Source organism: Rhyacophila brunnea, unplaced genomic scaffold, assembly GCF_057557595.1.
Source record: "Rhyacophila brunnea isolate RB1 unplaced genomic scaffold, BYU_Rbru_1.0 scaffold_9, whole genome shotgun sequence".
In the NCBI taxonomy this organism is placed as follows: Eukaryota; Metazoa; Arthropoda; class Insecta; order Trichoptera; family Rhyacophilidae; genus Rhyacophila; species Rhyacophila brunnea.
The window spans coordinates 5,543,819-5,564,731 of NW_028233361.1; the positions used below are offsets into that span (position 1 = coordinate 5,543,819).

Here is a 20,913-nt window from a genome sequence, read left to right on the forward strand (position 1 = left end):
GTTCATAGTCCTGAAGTATAATAGCGCCGCAGGCGACTTTTTTTACTATTAAAGCTAATTTATGATGTGTGTTTATCTCACTTATCTGGTCAACCCGACACGCCAGGCCCCCCACAGCCCGGGCCCCCAGGTTAGAGCCCTGTTAACCCTCCCCAGCCATGACCTATACCACTCCGGAATTCGGGTGAACACCGAGAATTTCATTAGGGAACGGGTTTCTAAAAAAACCTGACATTAGTGTTTCGAAATTTTTGTGTTAGAAATTAAAATCAAAGAAATTTTACTAAAAAGGGTGCTGGAGAATTAAAAATCATTTTTTGCCGTGTTGTTTGTCTAAGCCCAAGGTATAGTTTATTGGCTTTCGATTTCAATGTGTAAAATCATTCTGATAATTTTCATATTTGGGGGGGGGGCAAAGCCCCCTGCCCCCCCCCCCCTGGGTGCGCTACTGGTCGACGTTGTAAGTCCGTTGGCGTGTTTTATTTATAATGGTGTAAGTAGCACTGCAGTGGTTAACGGCATTCAATATTAAATAGCTGACGATGGCGTGTTGACACTTGCGAGTTCTTAATACCTAAAATTATAGAAGCTGCCGTGATTGCTTCACACTGTAAAACTACATTTTTCAAAAGGTCTGCTTCATGAAATTTTACTGCAATGACTCGGTATTTTGTAACTACAGGCAATACTACTTTTTGGTACTTAGAGCCTTATTTAATACACGTATTCATATATAATTCTGAAAACACTCATGAAAAAATCTTTTTTGAAAAAGTAAGACATCCGGCAGGATCCAACCTGCGTCTCTTAGGTATCGCGCCCTGTGCATTACCACTATGCTACGACTGCTATGCTTAATTGCGACAAATTTTAACTATTGGCCTTTTTAATACCTGCTCATAAGAGCTCTCCAAATTGAGTTATGGTAGGCTATCGGTTTTTGTGTTCTAAATTAAAGTATTTATTACTTTAATTACTAACCGACGTCACGGATCACTCCAATATTTCTGTTGTAACTTACTTGAACTTGCTTTTAATTAACAATTTTAATTAACTATTTCTTTTATTCAACGAATAATTTACGAGATTTTAAGAATGTACCATTCTAATTATTGCAATTTGGAAAGCGCTTATGAGCAGGTATGAAAAAGGTCAATAGTTAAAAATTGTCTTAATTAAGCATGGCAGTCGTAGCATAGTGGTAATGCACAGGGCGCAATACCTTTAGAGACGTAGGTTCGATTCCTGCCGGGTATCTTACTTTTTTCAAAAAAGATTTTTTCTATGGGCTATAATATTTTCTCATGAGTGTTTTCAGAGTTATGTATGTTCAATTCTTAAAATTAATGCCGTATTATATATTGCATAACCTAATATTTATACAATAATGTTAACTTTATGGACATTTTGTAACATTACTGCCTATAACGGCAATTCGGAAGTTTACCAATGCCGGATGTCAATAATTTATTATTATTATGTACCTACCTATCTTTGAACTCGTATGTCCGACGTGGTTGATTATGACCGATAAGCTATAATTATTATGATTTTGTATGATAAAGGTATTGGAAACCTGCTATTACTGATCGGCTGTTTTGTAAATATTTATATTTTTTATGCTATTATGGTGTCAAGTAACTTGGTGGCCTTCGACGTATTAAAAAAAACTTCTAGGCTATTATGCTAACAGTTCAAATACTTGTAATAAAATGATAAGAAGGATATTAACATGCACAATGTGTCAACGACACACATAATAAAACGATTATTTTTTTTGTCAACAGATCGGCGTAAATGTTTTTATATCCGGTGTTTTTTTATAGATCTTTTTTGAGAGAAATATTCTGCGGAAGCTAAAATAATTGTTTTGAATACCTTGAGTTTGGCATTTTACTTTTTGTTTCCACATTTTTATACATAATGTATTTACTACAATATCATCATCATAGTCAGTTGGAGTTAATATGCCATCTTAGCATAATTGCAGCAATTGGGCCAACGCCTTGTGTAATTTTTGGATTGGGGCTTGGGACACAATATAATATAATAGTGCTATAGGTTACAGCAGTGACGTCCCTAGACAAAATGCCGCCCCTAGGCAGCCCCAAAATGCCGCCTCATTTTTTTTATACAGTATTTTCTATAAGTCCAATATTTAAGAAATGTGTTGTATGGATACATTACTAACAAAATATATACCATTACCTACATCTAATTTAAATGCCACCTCTGGTTCAATAGACAATATTGCGAGTCCACGGTTTCAGATAAATTTAAAAATACACCTGACAACTTTCAAAACTCTCGGATGACTGGCAAAATATTTGGATAAATGAATTAGGAAGTATGTACCCACCTACAATTCAAATATGGTTCGCAAATGTGCACGTTTTATTGCTGGTCATCAAGGACGTGACGTCGAAGGGCAACGGAAGTAAACTAGACATCGCGAACTTGACAAAAAAAATACAGTCCTATTAAACCTTTAATGTTAATTAATACATTTTGTTTCCAACCAGTGAGCTGATTTTTTAATAATATATTTTCGTTGTTACAGGTAGCTATTTCTATATAAGTATACCAAATGATTCTCCTCGATTTGCCGCCCTTCGAGTAACTACCGCCACCAAGCGAGGCTCAATATGCCTACCCTCACGGGACGCCACTGGTTGTAGATAATCTATTTATATAATTTTGAAGTCTTATTATCATTTATATAACATTTGCTGACTGCATGAAATATTTTTATTACATAAAATAGTATTCTTTTAAACCTCTCGACTTAATCAGCGCTCGGAATGGAGCGGAACGCCCCGGAGCGCCGTTCCGGTTCGTGAATTCGTTGACAATTCCGTTCCGTCTCGTGGATTCCTCGAATCTACCGTTCCTTCTCGTGGAATCCTGATAGCGAGATGTCTCGTAAAATTCTCGAGCCTCATCAGAATATTTAATATAGCGTTCCGGTTCAGATTGTGTTGAAATTGAGGAATATGAATTGGTATATAAATATATTAAAAAAAAAAAAAAAATCTTTTTATTAAACAATGATTTTACTTGTTGACTACCCCTGATTTTTAATAATTCGTACATGTCGATACAAATGGGTGCCACAGTAAGGCAAATTTCTTAGAAATGCATCTAGGTATATTTTTTCCTAACAATGCATTTCTAGACAACCCATGCCTGATAATAAAAAATACAGTTTTTATTGAAGAAAGCACCCTTACATGACTGTATTGCTCTCTTCCGTTTTCTTTAAGACAATATGAGATAATAGTATATTATTCTATTCTTCAGTGCTATTCAACAAGTTTTTTCTGCTTGCTTTGCTTTGCTTGTAGACAAAATCACAAAATACATCATTTATTTAGGGTAGGTACCTACTACTAATATCGATAATAACGTTAAATTATTACGCACCTTTTTTTTGATTTTCAATTAAAACACATGAAATATCTAGGTACATAGGTATTGTGAAAAATAATTCATTTGTTAATTAATGTTTTATGACTAAATAAATTACCTCTGTGTAGGTATCTACCTAGACTTGGATTTTAGACCCTTTGGTATGAACCACAGGGCTTAGCTGACTTGGGTAAGAGTGTAAATCGCGGGTTCCCAAACAGTTATGATTTTGAGTACATTAAATTTGTAATCAATACGGGAGTGGAAGTCACAATATTTTATGGAATGAAACGGGAGAGAAATGGATGGAAGAAACAAAACAATAACTGTCCGATTGACGATTGCGTAAAATATAGGATAGCTAACTTTAGGTACTAGGTAGGCTTGACGCATTCATAGTTTTCACAATACATCATAAGACAATCGAGGCCATTCATTAGTCGACCTGTTGATATTAGATGGTATGCAACCAACAAGGTGTCTTCCCATCGGTATGGAGCGATATACAACCGAGGAGGTTTAATAACGCTATTGTGCAAGTAAATTAAAATGTCAGTGGTCTCTGTACAATTTTTGCGTGTATGGGCATCTTCATCAGGGGGGACGAACACATTTAAACGTTCATATTATTACCCATATCATGCTGAGCTAGGTACCTACTCTTATTTTTTATTTCGGTTTTAGTTCGGCAGAAATACTTCGCAGTGAAAAAATACTCGTAGGTAGGTACCTACCTAAACTCTTTACCTATCCTTCATGTTATACAGAAAATAAAGCTAATGGAAAAAATATATTGTTGAGGATATTAAAATAACCATAGTAATACGGTCCTTTGAAATAAATCATTAAATCAATATAGGTAGGTACCTACTTAGTTCATATTTTTTGTTTCACAAAACTTCTACGTAGCAAAGCTGTTTACTATTCAATAATAATACAATGAATCCTACCTATTGTGCATTAAAAAAAATATTGTCGCTGAAGATTTATTGCTCCCAAATCCACAGAAATGTTACGTAAGGAAGAAATTTTTTTGTCTCAAAAAAAGGTTTTATAAACAATAACTAATAGCACATGTAATTTTTGATTTGAGGGCTTTGAAAGAATAAATTTTCTTACTAAATATTAGTTTAAACAGCAATCCTCGACTAACAAGAGGTCATGGTCGTGGTCGTTTACATCGTCGTAGTATTTATTTATAAAACCATAATAATTATAAAAAAGTACATACCCACCTAAATCAAGTAGGTACTATAATAATTATTGTGTCTTGATTGTGAGTTTTTGTTGGTGTTTTGAATTATTGTTTGTCTTGTGATTGGAGAAACTTGTCGCACACTATGCAAACCACAAACATAGTGGTACTATGATAGTACTAAGGATTTTTATATAGGTACCTACTGTACAATAATAGCAGAGTACAAATGAGTAAAAATAACAAAACTGTGTAGGTATTGCCAAGTGGTAACGACGAAATCTTAGAACAATGTATTTTGAGTTGTTTCCCTATAGAAGTTGGGTATCGAATAGTACCTTACACTCCGGTGAATTGGGTAAGTGTCTAAACTCTATCTTATACCTAGTAACATAAAAAGCGAATAAATATTACGTATTAGTTATTAATTTCATATACCTATTATCGCAAAGGTATTTTTTGTTATATATTCATAGAACAGATTCCTTATTACAGAGGTATTTGAGTCTCATAGGGAGATTTAAAATACTGTAGAAAAATTGACGCGGCATTTTGTTTAGGAACATCACTGTGTGACGTGTTTCTTCTCACCCTCATATGCACCTATATATTATATAATACATAACATATAGATTGCATTGAGCAAATAATACATTGCGAAAACTCATGCGATAGATGTTGACGAAATAAAAGAGGTAGCATACATTTAAATAAAATCATAGAGGAATCCAATGGGAATTTACTTACATAATAATTAATAGTTTCAACAACATCTGAAACCTATTAGAATAAATTATCCCACATGCCCACATGGTGTAAATATTTGAATATTTTTTTCTAATATCTACAAGTCTGGGGTTGTTTAAAATTATGCAAATTTAATAATGAATGCTACATTCGTAAAACTGGTGTATTTATTAAGTGCTTAATTTTATTAAATTAATTTATTATGAACCATGCTCCTACTTTTTCGTACATGATAAATTTTGATGTGATTAAAAAATTGTTTAATCAAAATATTTCCAATTTAGGTACTAGCTTTAAATAAAGTAGCATGTAACTTGGTTTAACCAATGTACTTATCTTCTGTTTGAGACTTGAAGATAAGATACCTTATCGTTATTGATTTTTGGGTTTTCACCGTGTGTAATTCTTCATTCTTTGCTCGACGTTTAGGGCTTGTTGCAGAGGCCATTATCAAGAGATATTATATGATATCGAGGAAAGAAGGAAGAAGTACACGTGGTGAAAACCTAAAAATCAATAACGATAAAGTATCTTCACTCATGTTTCCATTTACACTTATTTACATGTTTTTATTCAAACTACTGACGAAACAAATGGAAATTGTATTGGTTTGTCCATTATTTCATATATTTTTATGTTTCCTACTCCAATTAGATTCATATACTTACATTTAGGTATACTTATTTGTATAATTATTATTATTATGAATGATGTATTTTTTAGTAAACGATTTCGTAAACTTATATTATGATATATTTTTTATGTTACAAACAACTGATTCGGGCGAAGGTGATGAGGAAAATGTTTTATAAAGTACATTATGTAAAACTAAGATATTTTTTTATATTACAGATATTATATCTAATATTGCACATTTTTGAAAAATTATTGAGCGTTCCTGTTCGTAAAATTTTCCATTTCGAGTACTGGACTTAATGTTTTAGAATATAGTCATATTTAAGTACATCCATGTGCAGTGGTGTTAAGATTTTTTGGGTTTATTAATTTTTAAACGCATTTATAAAACCATTAAGTAGTAAAATTTATGTTGACATTATTATAGTGAAATATTTACGATAAAAAATTATATTTATAATCTCTGTGATCCCAAATTTGACAAGAATTAAGGCATTTTATTATTCAAAAACTGGGCAAGATTACCACATTTGAAGATAATTCTAAAGATACTGATTATAAGGTATGTCTTTGACCATTCAAATGTGATAAAACATTCTACGAATAATGATTGTTTTATAATAATTATTGACCTAAGAATAAGGTAGTATTTTTTTGAAATAAGCCATTTCTGTTGGCATTTCCCAGTGGTTAAGCTACAACATACTGCTGTAGCCATAAATTGACAAACTATAACTGAAGCAGGGAGTAAGATCATGTTAACGCGCGTGTTTGAACATGTACATAACCGAAAAAAACGATTTTTTAAAGTCTCAAATTCGAACTTCTTGGGTGCATAATGTCAATTCATCCCATGCGTCCATTATTCATAACCTCAAAATATACGGTGTTTGACGTTTGTCATACTGAAGAAACATCCGCCATCTTGCAAAATCGCTAGGTGACACAATAAAAATAACCAACACGTTTGTTCGCCGGGAGACTCACTAGGTGACTAATAATCACATAGCGAGGCGCGAAGCGTGCAGTGTGGCTATTGCGATAATATAGCGTGCGTCCCTTCGCTAGGATATGTCACCTAGCACGTAGCCACCAAGCAAGGCACCTGCCTATGTGGCCTTAGCCTAACATAATATGTGCAATAATGCTATCATAATGTGAAGAAACATTTAAATAGAAGCTAAGTCCTTCAAGGGAATCGATAAGTTTATTTTTTCGCAACATTATCGTTGGAATAAAAAAGGCATGGATGACACAATGCCCTTTTCAAGATTGGTTTGACGGTTTCATTCCAGGAGTAATGAAATATTGTGATGAACAAGACATAACAAACTGTAATACCTAACACTAAGAGAACTAGATGAACTTGAAGAATCATGCAATAAGAATGACATGGCTGGCAAATTACTGATGCAGTTCAAGAATTTTAAAATACAGAATGAAACACTGATAGATCTTCGAAGGCACGCTGCCTCATTCAGCAAACACTTGCCTATTATAATGAAATTCTACTTCCAACCATTTCGACTTAGGTGGTGGAACGGAACCCCGTCATAAGTTGAGAACTCACTGTATTACAGTGGCGAAGACTCCATACTAGACGATTATTTGAAGCCTACCTTCTTAAGAAAAATATTTTTTAATTGCATATTGACTTATTTATATAATCACTTGATTATATATTCTATAGAATAATTTATTTTGCCAACGAAAGATGCCGTATGTGTAGGAATGTATTACACAGATACTGCAAAGGTTTTAAAAAATATATAAAGGTCGGATTATGTTTCAAATAATTGTCAATTTTTTTCATATGGACTTTAGGACGTAGCCCCGCCCAGTCTATCGAATTGTATGAAATAAAGTAAGCTCCGATTGCAAAGCCTAAAACCGAAAAAAAAAATTCTATGGTGTTAAATCGAATATTAATAAATACACTGTTTTTAAAAATAAAAAGAACTTTCATCGAATGATTTTTGATGTGTATAAATGTTTTGAAAAAATACGTAATTTTAACTGATCGCTTAATTTTATGTTGTCAGTGAGTTTTTGAAGTTTCATTAAATTAGTGTGTCGTTGTCATTAGTTTGTACCTATTCATTAGTAGTAATATTGTATTATATTCTTATTTCTCGTAAGTATACCTGACAAGCGTGTTCTTTTTATCAGATCTCCACAGCCTACCTCTTTCCAAAAGTCACCCTTCGCCACTGCTGTATTATGTATATAGAATAAGTACATGTTTAACTAATATACCTTTTTAAAGTCTGACATTTTGATAAGTTTTGGATGCGTTGGGTTTACTTATATTGGAGTACAGTACTCTCTCAGTAATCAGCCACCCCAAAAACCAGGCAAGTGTCCAATTAGTGAAAGCGGCAGATTATAGTGCATACATACAAAATATGGTAAAAATTAAAACCTAAACCTAAAAGTATTTTGTAAAAATAGTTTTTTTTTTGAGAAATTTGTACTTGCAAATTACTGTTTTATTTATAATCGAAATCAAGTATTTACTAAATTATACGTATTTATAAATTACGTTTATTAACTAAATATTAAACAGTAAATCACTTGACACAACCAGTTGTTCAGTGAGGCAGATATTCTTGAATGGCTTAGGATTCCTGGCTTTCCCTATGACCAAAAGCTTCAGTTTATGTGTCCCCATTGCATTGGAGCACGGCATAATTGTGATACGGTCCTTGGGCACTTTCCTCCCCGGTACATTACCTTCTCCGCGATGAATGTACGTTTTACGAAGAAGTTTCCAAAATAAACCCATCTCATCTGCTTTGTATATTTACTTGTACACGGCGGACTACTGAATTTGACAATCAAATACCGGCGAATTATAGAGCTTGATTTTGTGCTTTCAACTAGTAAAAATAACGGCGGATTACAGTAGTTGTCGGATAATCGAGCGGCAGATTACTGAGAGTGTACTGTATACCCATTAATTTGTTATTAGTACGTAGGTATATATGTTTATTGACATTTCTCATTACTTAACTTTATTAAATTCCCAACACTTTACCTAGTTCCCTGGTTTCCCAGTAATGACAATTAATGCACTTACTGAATCTATTTAATAGTGAGTGTTTATCTCGGTGGCCGCGCGCCATAAGCGTTGGACTATCACGCCGTGGGTCTCAGGTTCGAATCCTGGGTCTGGCAAGTACACATATTGTTTTTCAATTTGTGTGTGAGTCAGGGTATGGACCTAATAGGTTGAGCAAGTGGCTGACATCAATTTCTCGTAAAAAAACAAAATCTGTTAATACAAAACCTCTACTCTGTGGAGGCCCATATGATCCTATTAGGATCGGACATGGTCGGAACGTTTATCTAAATATCTATTAGGTATGGGTTTTTACAAACACTAAACAAAGTATTCAAAATTTGCTTGATTTTTTATTATTACGTTTTAATTAGCTCGTATTCTTGTTTGTCCAGTACGAATCTTGCAATCAATTTTTAACTAACTTCCTGACTAGCTAGACATTTGAAACTTTTAGAATTTGAATTTTAAAATTTGCACGAAACACAATGCCAATGCATTCTTTTAATACTTTTAGCCATCTTTAAGCAGAATTGAATTCATTTTCAGTTAATTCTGTTTTGTATGGAAAGTTATTTCAGAAAAATCCGTAAAAGACTATTATTGGTTGCTAAGCGGGTGGTCCTAGTAACTAAATTATTAATATATACGTGAGTTACTATGGAAATCAAAATGAAATTTCAGTATTCTATATTTGTTTCTTTGTTTGTTTTTTATTTACTTCATATCAAGTACAAGTTGAGCATATTGAGCATAATAATTCAACAGAAAATTTAAAAACATTGTATATAAAAAGTTCTTTTTATCTTGTAATTATTATACTTGATCTTTACTTAGTAGGTAATAAAGTTTTAAGGAGAAACCCGGGTCGCAAAAAACCACTCAAATTGGATCCTTTAGAATTTAAATTCAAACATCAACTACCCTTATGCGTCGATGACATTAATATTAGAAATATTGTATACCGCCACCAGTAATGTTGTTATATAAATGAATATAGGTAACAAAAATAGAAATAAAAAAAATATTAAAGCTTTGGATAGGTATAATTTCAAACTAAGCATAAAACATATTTTTTCACACAAATTATTAAAAAAAACATCAGCAATTTTTAATATTAGGTAATTTCAATTGATATGGGAATCAACCCAAGAGATTTTTAACAATAAGTACCAATTATATTTATTTTGACAATAATTAATACAGTTTTACTAGAAATTATGATTGTTCATATTATGAATTTATAAATTCTTTTGAAAATTATTGCAAGTCAAAAAATTTTAAGTCTATGAAATTCGATGATTACAACATTCTATAAAATAAGCCCTTATGCCGGCGCTCCATTGGCACGCAAGTCAGACGATTTACAGTCTTCGGACTTTTTTTAGCACCCCAGATCTGCAGACTTTTTAATCCGCAGACCAGGCTCGTTGGATTTCAAACATGTTTGATATTTTACTCTCCGAGTTGCCAGACTTCGTCCGTCGATCACAATGCAAATTCGATTTGACATTAACACGCGATCATTCGGACCGAAGAATCTGTAATAGTTTTAAACATTTTCATTGATTAATTTGTTAATTTACACATTAGAAAATGAGAGATTTATCAATTATTTTTTTTGTATTTATTAAATTCATAAAATAAAACGTAAAACTTGTGTTGTTTTCACCGCTATATTATTTTATGCAAGTGTACATATAAATAACACAAAATTATAGGATTATCGGAAGACATTACGATAATCGCAACTTTTGACTTTTGACAGCTCGACTTTTTTATTCGTTCCTTGATCAGTAGCAGAGCATAGACAAATCGGACGATTTATTGTCCTCAGACTTTTGGCTCACCAATGGAGCGCTGGCATTACAGTATGGCAAATAAATTTTTAACATATTATTATAACAGGTCAGCAAACATTTTATAAACTTCTTTGAAACAGATCAATATATTTTTAAATAACCGCAATGAAATAATAAATTTATTTTATCAACATTCATTCAGTCTTAGTTTTCATTTTATTTTTTGGAATCAATTTTTCTGATGCACATTTTTTCAATTATTGTAAAAAGTACAAAAACATTTTTTTAACATTACGACCTAAGCGCTAATACCCTTCTCTAGCTGACCTAAAAATAATCTCTCAGATAATAGTAGGTATACATATAATAATATAACCACGTGCACAAAGAACGACTGATCAATGATATGAAGACACTGGGGTGACCAATTGTGGTTCATTATAAACGATTAGAAATATCTAGTAATTATATTGCCCCCTTAGGTAGAGAGCCCGCATAAGGTGGCGTGGCGAGGGTGTGGAATTCGCTTGACTCAGTCAGAGGGCTTAGTCACAATATCGTCATCAGAGAAGACATTTTATCAAATGTTTGCTTTTAACTATCTCAACATTGATGGAATATGTTTTTTACATCTCTATTCGGAAATCGATCATGAAGATTTCAAATCGACAGCGCCAATAACATGGCATGTGTCATTTCACCAAGCCTCACATGGTATTAAAATAAGATACACGTGCACTGGTCTATCCGAATTATTCCCAGTGGTGCAACGTTACAAGTTTCCATTGTATTTTGTGTGAGTACTTGCGTCAGTAACACGCCTGCGGCATAACCACACCACGCTCTATGCCAGTAGCGAAGGATGGAGGTAGGCTGTTAAGATCCGCCATAAATAGTGCGCATTAAACTTTGTTGGTCATACATATTTGTTTTTATTGAACTAAGACTACAATTTACAGATGGTGTTGATTAATTTTTTAAATTAATTAAACCCTGCCTAACTAAACAATAATAGTTTTGGTATACTTTTGGCGATACGACATAATTGTGCACACTTTTTCATTCTTACTTATTTGCTTATTTATTGTTTCGATGGACGAGCGGCTCAAGTGTTGGCCTATAACGTCGTAGGTCCCAGGTTCCAATCCTGGGTCTGGTAAATACACATATTGTCTTTCAATTTGTGTGTGAATCAGAGTATGGACCTAATAGGTTGAGCAAGTGGCTAACATCCATTTCTCGTAAAAACAAAAATCTGTTAATACAAACCTCAAGAGGCCCATATGATCTTATTAGGATCGGACATGAAGAATACATATTACACATACTGTTGGTTCATTTTTTTAAATTCATTAAGCCCTGCCTAAACCAAACTATAATAGATAAAAAATATTATTCTCTCTAAAAAAATCCAAAGTTATGTATGATTTAATTGCATAATTTTAGATATTTTATATTATAGACGAGTATTATTTATTATGGCTTGGTTTCGCGGGTTTTAATTGAATTTTAAAAACTAACCAACACCGTCTGTAAATTGTAGTCTTATTTCAATGAAAACAAATACATGACTGACAAAATTTAGTGTGCACTATTTATGGCTGATCTTAACAGCCTACCTACACCCCTCGCCACTGCTCTACGGGCTTTACGCCTTTTACTCAAATTTCATGAGCAGATTCAAAGATTTTTATTGAAAGACTCTGATTTACTCAGGATGATTGGCTTTAGCCGTCGAATCTGCTCATGTAATCAGAGCATTAAAAAGAGATTCTCCAATCATTTTACTTTGACAACATTGTTTGTCAACCATTAGTAAGTGTTTCTTACAATTAATCTGATTCTTTATTTTATAATATGTGACTTCTTAAAAGAAGATAATTAATTTAGCAATCTTGAACAATATTTTACAAAATGGCCATCATGTTCTAGGATTACTACGTGTCATCATAAGCACTTCACCAAAATAAAAGTAATTACATATGGGAACACGCAAGTTACTGATGATATAATTAATATAAATGCATATAAAATAAAAGTTAAAATCTATTATAGTATATAACAGTAAGGGACTAATTTTATTATACAAGGACATACATATTATCATATATTATAGGGTATACAAAAATATAAATCTTATTCGTAACATTAGATGTTTTCCTCAATTAATATGGAATTTTACGTATTGCTTTGAAGCCATATTGGAATCAGATTGTAGTGGAAGATTTTTAATACATATTACAATATCAGTTTAAATATTTAAACGATATCATCCTTATTGAGCCAAATTATCATAAGCCAATCACAGACTAACAAACAAATATTAGCTGCCTCGCACACATAAAATCAGCGCAACTGTGACTCGTCGACTTTGTGTATGCGATTCAGTTGAGATTCACAAAACATATGTAATATAATGTATCGCCAAACAGTGACACAACATTATTCATTGGAAGCACAGCTTTTAGCACTTGCAACAAAGTTGGATATTTTGATTTATTATTATTTTACTATTATATTATATTATATTAGTTATTTTTACCTTTGTGTGCAAGGCGTGCTTTAGTGTTTCTAATATTTTATAAAATTTCAACCAAGCTTGATATATAGTTACCTTTGCTATTGGGTAATCTGGCACCATAGGGAGTATGCATTTTTTTTAAATTGTGGTTTCATTGACGCTTTTGACTGCTGAGGATGCATTATCAATATTAGTATGCCATTGATGCTGGATGTCTCGAAAACAAAATGATGACTGAGAACAAATTGTCATGCAAACGTTGATCTATAAATGATCTTATGAAAGACCCTGGTTCATTTTAAAACGTCTTCACTTCTAGATCTGGCTAGAGGAAGATATGAGGCAAATTGCATTTTTTATTAAACCATCTTTTTGAATACAGAAATCAGGCAAGAGGCATTATGCTTACAGAATTTTTCGAAATGAAAAATATTGAAGCCTTTAATAATTTAGGGAACATTTCTGTGGTCTTATAGGAGAAGGAGACAAGTCAAAAATATGTTCTATCTCATATCTGTTGGGGTTCACTGATTAAAAGCATTTATTATTATTGCGTGGCAATGGATCTACGACGATTCGGCGCCGGGACAACTGGGTGCCACGTAATCAAATGAAATTCGAAAATAAATAGACGCCCGTGAATATAGGTAGGTTTAAAATATATATTTAATACTTACTATTTATATTTAAAGTATTATATTATTATTAAATACTTGATGAGAATTTAAATATGCACACGTAAATAATGATTTAATTGTGCATTATATGCTTGTTCCAACGAGAAGAGAGTTCTTTTATTTTTATATAAAGCCTTAGGCATGATAATTCTCAATCCGCAATAAAAAAAATTATGTTAAGAGCAAAATGAATTAAAACTACCAAGTACTTAGTAGATAGAAACTGATAAAAAATCCTCGTCTACTTTCTGTATAAAATCGTAATAAATGTTGAGCCTAGTTGACCCATTCCCGTGTCAATGATGAATTTAAAATATAAACAGCATTTTTCGTTTCTTATGACAATGACATAAGTGTACCCTGTGTGGGTTGCGAACAGATAATGGATGAATTATTGGCTCTACTGATAAAAGGGTAGTGCATCTCTAGAATTGCTAAGAGGAGAGATACACTACTGATTTTGACTCATTTCCTTGTTCCTTATAAAAATTATAAGCTAGTTGGTGTAAATATCTAAATTTCGCATTATTTTATCTTATCTCACTTTCCTCTACACCGCAGAATTATTTTCTGAGAAAATTTGAAAGGGTACCGTCTGACTGTAGCATGCGAGTTGTTGTTGTATTGGCTTAAAGCCATTAAAGCTGAAAAGCCTATTTAAATACACTATTTATAGGAGCATAATGAATCTGTTAGTTCCACAGAAATGCGTGTCCAAACAGCATAGACTTATCATAGGTTTAATGCATAGAATATTTTTACAGCGTATAGGTGGTAGGACGTAGATGGGCATGTTGTGTATATTAATTAAATTTCTGTAAAAACTGGTTGTACAATATCTGTGGACTAACTCATCGATATGATAATTTCATTTAAATTCAGTTCTCATTCTGCTGAGACAGCGCAAAATCATCCAAAGCAGTCAAAAGAATAAATATTATGGCATTATTAGTGTCACTATGCGAAGTACGCACCGCAGTTGGAGCAGCGCCTATTCTTGAGGGCCAAACAACAGAGAATACCCAGCGGGAAGAACAATATTGCGCACATGATCCCTAGGCACGTGAAGTCATCGTCCAGGACTCCGACGTGACACGCGGGACAGGCCCCGACACCGATGACCGGAGGAGTGATAATAATATTGGTTGCGCCATAGGTTGGAACGAATCCTGCCGGCGGAGGCGTTGTGTACACATTGTTGTAATTTGGCTGGTAGCCAGGAGCCAGCTGGTAACCAGGCGCCGTCTGGTAACCGGGCCCCGGCTGATAACCGGTTGCCGGCTGATAACCGCCCGCCTGGTGATATGGTGATGCTGTAGCTTGGTAAATCGGCGGAGCAGATCCCGGCTGGTGCACCGCTGAAAAAGATATAAAACAACTATTATTGTGTGTTCGAAGAGATATCAGATTCTGTTGCCATAACAACCAACCTCTTATGCTGTATTACATCAAAGCGTTATTATAAACATACCACATAAGCGTGAAGATCAATAGTTTTAACAGTAAATATGACGTAGTTAGAGCAATGCCGAGCAAGTGAAAATGCTACAATGGACTTCATGTACGAGTAGTCGGAAATGATAATTAAATGTATTCTATGTAATTTGTGCGGGGTAGAAGAAATCGCAATCTGTGCACGGTTAAGTTGTTCCACTACATTTTTAATTGCGAAAACAGTTTGTCCCGACTATTTGCAATGTTGCCGACTCACGTTGATAAAAATATACCAGATAAGATAATAAAATCAGTTATTGGAAAGAAAAACTGTTAATTTTTGTAATTGAACCAAAATATTGAAGATATTGTTTCTCACTGAGGTAAAAAATCCTCTGGAAATAAATCGGATGTGAAATCTAAATAATAAATTTCTTTCAAGAAAAAATGCATTGTTTCTTCTATCGAAGAAAAATCGATGGTGAAATAAAAAAACATCCCAAGGAAAAAAGTGACAACTTTTTTTTTGAAGTCATAAGCTATTCCTCGGTTTATCGGAAAATGCATGGCTGTTGAGTTTATATGGAAGAATATATAGACACATAAAATAGACTGTTACCACTAACATTAAACGCCGACAACTTTAAAAAAGACGAAAGTCACATCGGAAATGGATGGTTTTCACAAATGAGGACAACTGTCAAATAGTAGATTTTCACTATGGAAAGAAATAGTTCAAACTTCGCAATAGATTATTGTAATTAAATACCCACAACACTTGAAAATGAATAAGTCTATCGATGGAAAATACTATTAATTTAATTTAATAAAATGAAAATTTTTACCATACTAATTCCACTTTTATTAATTAATATCTGGATCGGTTTCGTCCGCCTCAGAGAGACATTTTCAACTCAATATTATTGTAACTACATAAAAAAAATTATGACGTTTACTAACAATGTATTTTTTTTTTCGACCATGTCCGATCCTGATAGAATCATATTATGGGACTCCACAGAGTTGAGGTTTGTATTGACAGATTTTTGTTTTTTTTTTTACGAGAAATGGATGTCAGCCACTTGCTCAACCTATTAGGTCCATACCCTGACATACACAAATTGAATATATGTACTTGCCAGACCCAGGATTCGAACCTGGGACCCACGGCTTTATAGTCCAACGCTTAAGCCGCGCGGCCACCGTGGGTGTCGTATACCTAACTATTATAACAAATATTACCAATAATTAACCACATTCGTTGTCAGTGTGTATTTTTCCATTGGTGAGTGCACATAGAGCTTGAAAATGCTGAAAGTGGAAACCCGGGTCTCAACAAATGACTCAAATGGAATAGTACAAAACTCAAATCAATTAGAATTTATCTTTTATTCGATTTTATTGATATGTGGATATTAAAATAACAGTTTATAGTTTAGAAGTTTGGCGCAATGGCGAGATGTTGTCGCATATTACGTGGGGACTATTTTGCTTGGTAAAACAATTATTCACTTTTTAAATTTATCCTTTTTCTATGAAGCAACATATTTTTTGCCGATGAGACCTAGTTGTCAAAATTAAGGTATTCAGCCATATGAGTTAATCATGATCAATGAGGATTGATTTTTTCACTACGTCCATGGAGACACTCATCAGCTAACATCTAGCATCAAATATAGGTATGTGTGTATTTGGCTAAGGGTGTATCCTATATGGTAAATTAATGGTCATGACACATCCAGACTCTTACTCATGTGTTTCAAGTTAGTCGTACATGAGTGTCACATGTCTACCTTTACCTGAATTTTATCTTTGATTTTATCCCAGACCCATTGTAGGCAATCCCGTAAATTGTACAAAAATATTGATTAGACTGACAGCAAACAAAACAAGACCCAATTTTACCAAAAATCTGTGAAGGAAACTCATTTACTAGTAAGGGCAATCATTTTAGAATACAAAGATACTATAATTAAGTATGGCTATTCAAAATTATAATGCTACATACAATAATAGTGCCTAAAGGTTTGCGTTAGGTAATGTAGGCACAGAAAAATGGTTTAGGGGAGTCCATTTTAAAAAACAATATCGGTAATAATTTATTATTGGTTTTTAAAGCGGTGGGGGGCGGGGTAAAATAGCTGTCAGGTGCCACTGACGTCCACATTTACCCCATCTAATACTTATAGTTTCTCATTGCTTCCATTGCCAACCTCCACACTTTTCCTGATACACTCCCCACTCCTAGACACTCCACATCTTGAGTCTAATGATAATGGTTATCGAATGTCCGTGGCCTAGCAATCATAATTATCAGAATCGTTAGTGTCTATTTGTGTCGTCTGTCCTGTTTTGTATTTTAGACATGTCGTTTCAGAATATTAAAGCAAACATTGGATGACCCAGATGGCACCAATTTATAAGTGCCACGGGCATGGCCCCCACAAGGGGGGTGCTGACAAGGCTCTAGCCTAGGGGCCCGGGGACAGGGGGGCTCGGGGTGACGGGTCGACCATTTAATTGGGATAAACATACATCACAATTTTGCACTAATAGTAAAATAAGTCGCTTGAGGTGCTATTTTACTTTACTTCGAGAGTAGTGGTTGTGTGATGCAATTTTGATTATTGTGTCGATATTACTCACATAATAATTCATGTGGATGTATTCATAAACATAAAAAATCGCTAAAATACACTGAATAGCCATAATTTAACCTCAAACACCATTAAATTTATAAAACACTACGTTGGAGTGTCACACTGCCTTTAACCGTAGTGATAGTTTTCAGTTAAGGGCCTCGACAACGATCCTTGTCTAGGGGCCCGCTGCAGGATGTGGGGGCCATGGCCACGGGTTTTCCAGTGGTCACAGGCTTTGAGTATCGTAGAATGCCGAGAGCAGCGGGACCAACCCATTAAGAAGAAAGGCTCAATATTACGAGAGCTTACCCCGAAGAAACGTCAGATTTTTCGAGTCTATACCTGAAACCATCTAAACGCCACTTTTTGAGCATAGACAACCAAGGCAAAACCGCTATTATAAGCGTAGACAATAAGTACAAATATAAAAATCATTAACAATGAATAAAATTTTAACATTTTCAATTAATAAAATTCGCCGTTTTCAAAAATCAGTATGGCATAATAGAGTTTGCCAATGCATTTCACAAAATTAAAATAAATATAATGTAACCTTTGACACGAAGACACTCTAGCTTAATCTTTCGTATAAAAACGCTCTAAACATGCGAAAATAAGGAACATTGTTCAAAATAACGTTATGGATAACAATTCAAATTAAAATTTAATCAATTAAATAAGAAATATGGGCAAAAATCGCTTGGATGGCTTTTGTTTACTCTTTGATTAGTGATTGTTTTTATAAGATATATCCATAGTCAGAATTCCGTATCCGTATTCATTTAAATGTATAATAAATAAAACTGGCTCCAGTTTATTAGCCCCACGAAAATATTTCGCATCCACAAACAAATGGCCCGGTCAATACAACCTCAATAAAACGGCTCTGAAATTAAACGTCAGTGATTTTCATTAAAATGCCACTATTCCTACTTAAAATTAACGTTTCGGCATAATATACCTATCATAAATATTCATGAAGCGTGTCATCTTTCATATTAAATATACCAAACTAACCTCGTAACCAGGTATAGAGAATTTATTATACGCAATGTAAACGACAGGTATTGTTGCCAACGTAATAACTGTATTGTTAGAGCGGAATGCAGAAACATTTGTCATAACTAAAATTTCCTTAGCAGAAAACACTATGCAGAAACACTGTCCTTAGTTAAGATCATTTTTATTGAAAATAATACCATATTTAAAAATTCTCGTTAGGTAAATTAGGTAAATTATTTTATAATTGTTAAACGATGACAAAAATATGACAACTGCATTTTATAAATGCAATAACTATAAATACATATTAATATTTAATTATAATACTCTTATGTTTCCGTTATAAGTCATTATACGTGATTCCACAGACACCACAAGATTTTTTTTTAACATGGTAACACTAGCATCAATTGTCATTCTTCATCTGGTATTTTGTATTTCTGCGGGCTGGCGTATAAAAATAAAATAATATTCTGCAAGTACATGCCAAACGAATTAACACTATCAATATCCATATTGAGATACATTGTTAAATGAATTTGAGTGTATGGACTGTGTTAGATACATGCGAATTTATTTTGACAGCAGCTGTCAGTGGTAAATGGTAATACAGAAGGGAGCGTGTTCATAACAAAAGTAGTCTATGGTTAAGGATTCCTTAACTCTATACTCAGGATTGTCTATAGTTAAGTCATGCTTTTCGGCGACTTATCCTTAGGAACGAAATCTTAGATTGTGCATTACGCTCTTAATTATTAAGTTTATTAAAATATTTCACTGTTCTCTGTGACAGTACATATTGTCTACGCTTATAATAGCGGTTTTGCCTTGGTTGTCTATGCTCAAAAAGTGGCGTTTAGATGGTTTCAGGTATAGAATCGAAAAATCTGAAGTTTCTCCGAGGAAAGCTCTCGTAACATAGATCCAGAAGAAATTATACAGGTATCGATCCTCAGTCATGAAGACCTGATAAAGAGGAAGAAGACGTAATGTTCTATACACCTAAATAATTTGTATTTTTTCCATTAACGGGGTTCGGACCTGAAAACTCCCCCCCCTTGTGTGCGTGAGTAATGTGTATTATATAAATTGAATGTCATAGTTAAGAATGTATGTTGATAAACAGTAAAAAAATAATAAACCCATCATAAGGAAAATGGATTCATTAAAATATTACAGTAAGTATTTAGAATTTCTGAAAAACAGACACACGGCGTATGAGTAATTGAAACCGGCTGACGAATGAAAATGGGAGTATGCATATAGCACAAATTGAGACGTAGGTATATTATATTGTTGAGTATGGTGTAATAACAATTACCATTGTTCCTAAACAAATACAAATTAATTGAAAGTACCCATAGATAGAAAGAAAATTACCTGCAATTGGCATAGTTTCACTATAAGGAGGTGGTTGATCGTTTCTTTTAGCCATTATGTGACTGAATATTGAAATTTGTTAAACTTTTATCGCACTTCGTGTTGTCACAAAATATTAAATGTCAAACAAAATCTGATATCTGTCACGTGACTATGGTCAACGATGCTGCCAGTGTAACTTGTAACATATTGTTCTTACTATGGAGGATTAAATAATTAAAGAATTCAAAAAAGATGAACAATGTAAAACAATAACATACCTACCTATAAACATTTTAAAATTTTGAAAAGCATTTAACATAACTTTAGTTTAATTTGAATTGTAGGTTTTCAACTATATTTAGAATACAAATAATCTTGCCAATTGTAAAAATGATTAATGATTACATTTTGTATAATAGACACGTC

At 33.4% G+C, this 20,913-nt stretch overlaps 1 protein-coding gene across 1 annotated transcript; it reads right to left on the reverse strand.

Moving 5' to 3' along the window:
- Positions 1–10,074: 10,074 nt before the first annotated feature.
- LOC147063192 (membrane protein BRI3) lies at positions 10,075–20,658 on the reverse strand. The gene is made up of 3 exons (XM_085959477.1): positions 20,506–20,658; positions 14,829–15,405; positions 10,075–11,722 (listed from the first exon to the last, which is right to left on the reverse strand). The coding sequence occupies exons 1-2, from the start codon at positions 20,558–20,560 to the stop codon at positions 15,005–15,007; spliced, it is 456 nt and encodes a 151-aa protein (XP_085815603.1). The 5' UTR covers positions 20,561–20,658; the 3' UTR covers positions 10,075–11,722; positions 14,829–15,004.
- Positions 20,659–20,913: the final 255 nt, after the last annotated feature.